This window comes from Arachis ipaensis, chromosome B5 (assembly GCF_059453495.1).
Source record: "Arachis ipaensis isolate K30076 ecotype BB chromosome B5, ASM5945349v1, whole genome shotgun sequence".
NCBI lineage: Eukaryota > Viridiplantae > Streptophyta > Magnoliopsida > Fabales > Fabaceae > Arachis > Arachis ipaensis.
This window is the reverse complement of record NC_142440.1, coordinates 116,658,655-116,662,514: the sequence shown is the minus strand read 5'-3', so window position 1 is coordinate 116,662,514 and position 3,860 is coordinate 116,658,655. Positions and strand designations below refer to the sequence as shown.

Sequence of the window (3,860 nt, the reverse complement as noted above, 5' to 3'; positions counted from 1 at the left end):
ATTTTTTTGAAATAAATCTTTTCAATATATATACACACACACTAAAATTCCTTCCAAAACATATGAACAGGTAGATAAAGACAATGGTAATCATTGTAAGAGGGTGTCGAAGCTTGCCTCTTGTCATTATTTGTAGCATATATATATATATATATATAGCAATTGTGAACCCCGGCCCATATATATAAACCCATCCAAGGTTAAAAACCCACAAAAGTAAAACTTTCTAACACAGTATAAAAACATTCCACATAAAAAGAGAGGCAGGGAATTGAAGGAGGAAGTAATAAAAACATGGAATTCTCTTGCAAACACTTTAAGGTAGGGAAATGTGAAGGAGAGAAACTAGTTGACGGGGAAACCATCCCTTTGGTGCTACAACCTTCTGAGGCCAACAAGAATGACTTGGAATCATTGTTGTTGGCTCTGAAGAACAACAAGGAATGGTTTGAACAAATGATCATAAAGAACAGTGCTGTTCTTCTAAGAGGCTTTGATGTAAAGAACGCTGAGGAATTCAATGAAATTGTTGAGATCTGTGGCTGGGAAGACATTCGTTATGTCGGACCGGCGCCGCGCACTCATATTTACAAGAGAGTTTGGACGGCCAATGAAGGTCCCCTGTCAGAGTTCATATACTATCACCATGAAATGGTTTTGGTAAGTCTTATGTTATATCTTTAGAAACACCATTAAACCCATTGTCTAGAGACCAATTTTCATCAAAATATAAAAGTCTAACTTATTTGTTATTTTTCAATTGATCCATTGATTTAAGACTTGGTTTAGTAAAATTTTTATTTTTTAAAAATAACTTATTAAAACTAATTTTTGAAAGATAATTTTTTAAAATTTATATTTGGCAAATCAAAATTTCAATAAATACAAGCAATAATAATTATATTTAATATAATAGTTTTAAAATTTAAAAAGATAAAAATAAACATAGGTATAATAATAATTTTAGATATTTATTAATATATAAAATTATATTAGACATTTTAATTTTGATAGAGCACAAATCAATTTTAAAAAATTTTGCTTAAGTACTTTTAAAATATTCATAACTTTTAAAAAACTACAAACACAAATATATAGTCTTTTTTAGTTACTAAATATAATAAGATAATTGTATTTCTTCCAAAAATTTTGCCTAACCAAAGCTTAAAATCTTTCTCCTTTTGGATTCTCCTAGCCACTTTAAACCCAACAAAAATATCAAAGATGCATTTCAAATTTTTCATTGTGCACAGTAGAAATTAGAAACTAGAGAAGCTTCACTGAATTTAAGATGCTCGTCAAGAACGAATTTCATCATTTAATTAATCAAAGAGTCAATATCTAATGATGAAACCAAGAAAGATAGCCTTAGCTTATGACAATATATGATAGACAATTTATATGTTATGCAAATATTCATGGTATATCCTTTCTAGTAACTATAAAATATATATGCAGATTATGTCATAACTAGTAGTACTTGTGCTTTTGCAAATGCTATTTTTGGCAGAAAGCCATGATGATGCAAGGTGAAATAGATAAAATGATTTATTAATTCTATATTTCAACTTGTATGCTAAAACTTAATTGAATCAGTTTTTTTTTTTTCTAAATTAAGCTTTTGACATCATCTTTGACTTTGAATTTGGCCAATTGCAAGTAAAAAAATTATTTTGGAGAATTATATGCATTTTCTGTGTGGTCTACTAATTTCCCTGTAATAATAATAATGTATGTTTACAAAATTGAGTGTGGTTTTTAAATGAGCAGTTCAAGGAATGTCCCTTGAAAGTTATCCTGTTTTGTGAGATACCACCCCCAGAAGGAGGACAGACCCCGGTCGTGCCGAGTTTCAAGGTGACAGAAAAGATGGTGGAAGAGTTCCCGGAGGCTGTGAAGGAAATGGAGGAGAAGGGATTGAGGTACACATTTACAGCTCCTGGTAAAAATAACACTGGTTCCATGAGAGGAAGAGGGTGGGAAGATGCCTTTGGGACCTCAGATCCCCAAGAAGTTGAGAAAAGGTATTATTAAACCTCCAAAAACCCTATATGATAATTCTGTGTATTTATTTAGCAATTTAAATTTTTAGAAGATATAGGTTAGTAACATGGTACTAAAGATTTTATAACTAAAAGTTTAAAGTACAACTTTTATTACTCCTGTTTTATTTTTAAATAAAAATAAAATTGTAGCATAAAATAAAATAAATTCATACATTATTCACGTTTAGAAAAAAAACAATAATATTTAAGGAGAGAAAAAAAATAACTAAAATTTGCCTTATTTAATATTTATTAATTATTGTTATAATTAATGAATGTTAAATAAGACAAATTCTAATTATTTTTAGTTAATTTTTTTGTTACTAAATATTTACAAAAAAAATTACTCATATATTTCTATCTAACGGTTTTAACTCTTAAAGAAACAGGTTCATAACAGTTTTAACATCTAGCTTTTATGTATTGCAAAACTAGTATTTTATCAACTTTACATTCTATACATAAAATTCATTTATAAAAAGTTCAAGAATCTGAACTTTCGATTTCGGAAGTAAAGTAAGACTTATAGCGGCCAAACTACATTCATCTAACAAATTTGGTTGGCTTTTACATAAACATGCCCCTCATTACTGAAAGAGGAGTGTTCTGCACATCCTTTAACGTTCTTCTATTTAATTCAAGTCTTATTATCTTTTAAAATAGTAGCAGTATAAATCTTATTTATTGAAGCAAAAGAAATTAAAGCAGATAGATTAATAAGCTGAATTTGTTACAATTTTATTCTATTTGTGGTTTAATTTGTTAATATAGAAATTAGTTTAGATAGTATTATAATTATTAAAAAATTATACTAGTTAATTGTTTTAGCAATGTTTTTTTATGATAAGAGCGTGACTATTCAAAATTTATATAATTTGAGTCTCTAATTCTAATCATCGTACAACAAACAAACACATTTTGATTCTATTTCACTTTGTGATTCAAAAATTGAAAATTTTAAATTAAATTAAAAATTTTATGATTATGGTTAGAAGTATGCAAATTATTGATTTTATAAAATGTCTAATAGAATTAGTAGCTATATGCCAATTGCAAATGTGTTTAATATAGTAGTATTGCAATACAAAAATGCTATGCACACACTAAAGATTAGCCAATATATATATATATATATATATATATATATATATATATATATATATATATATATAATTTAATTTATTTTTAATATATATTTTATATTTCAATGTCTATTTTATATTAGTAATTGATTTAGTGTTTACTAAAGACAATTGTAATATTATGCATTTATATATATATGGGAATATAATCTAATATAATTTCTATAACGTGTAATCTATCATTTGTGGCTTGGCTCAGAGAACCTTAGTACTTGTTCAAATGAAACTGATGCAGGGCAAAAGCTTTTGGAATGGAACTGGAGTGGCTTCCAGATGGTGGGTTGAAAACAATACTTGGACCAAGAAATTTAACAAAGGTATTTGAAGGTAGAAAAGGAAGAAGAATGTGGTTTAACACAATAGTAGGCATGCATGGGAGGGAGATTAGCTCGGCGAAGATGGCGGACGGAACAGAAATCCCAGAAAATGTGGTGAAAAGGTGTGCACAAATCATCGAAGAAGAAAGCATCCAGTTCAAATGGGAGAAGGGAGATCTTCTGTTCCTTGACAACTTGGCTTTGCTCCATGGAAGAAGGCCTTCCCTTCCTCCTAGAAAGGTCTTAGTTGCTACATGCAAGTAGTTTTGGTATTTGATGCATGTGTTCAATATATGCAGTGCATATGACGATGAGGATTGGGAATAAAAGCCATTAGTATATGAATAAGTGTGTTG

At 28.7% G+C, this 3,860-nt stretch overlaps 1 protein-coding gene across 1 annotated transcript; it reads left to right on the top strand.

Moving 5' to 3' along the window:
- Nucleotides 1-236: 236 nt before the first annotated feature.
- LOC107641981 (clavaminate synthase-like protein At3g21360) lies at nt 237-3,860 on the top strand. Its single transcript, XM_016345327.3, has 3 exons — nt 237-660; nt 1,771-2,024; nt 3,423-3,860. The coding sequence occupies exons 1-3, from the start codon at nt 295-297 to the stop codon at nt 3,766-3,768; spliced, it is 966 nt and encodes a 321-aa protein (XP_016200813.1). The 5' UTR covers nt 237-294; the 3' UTR covers nt 3,769-3,860.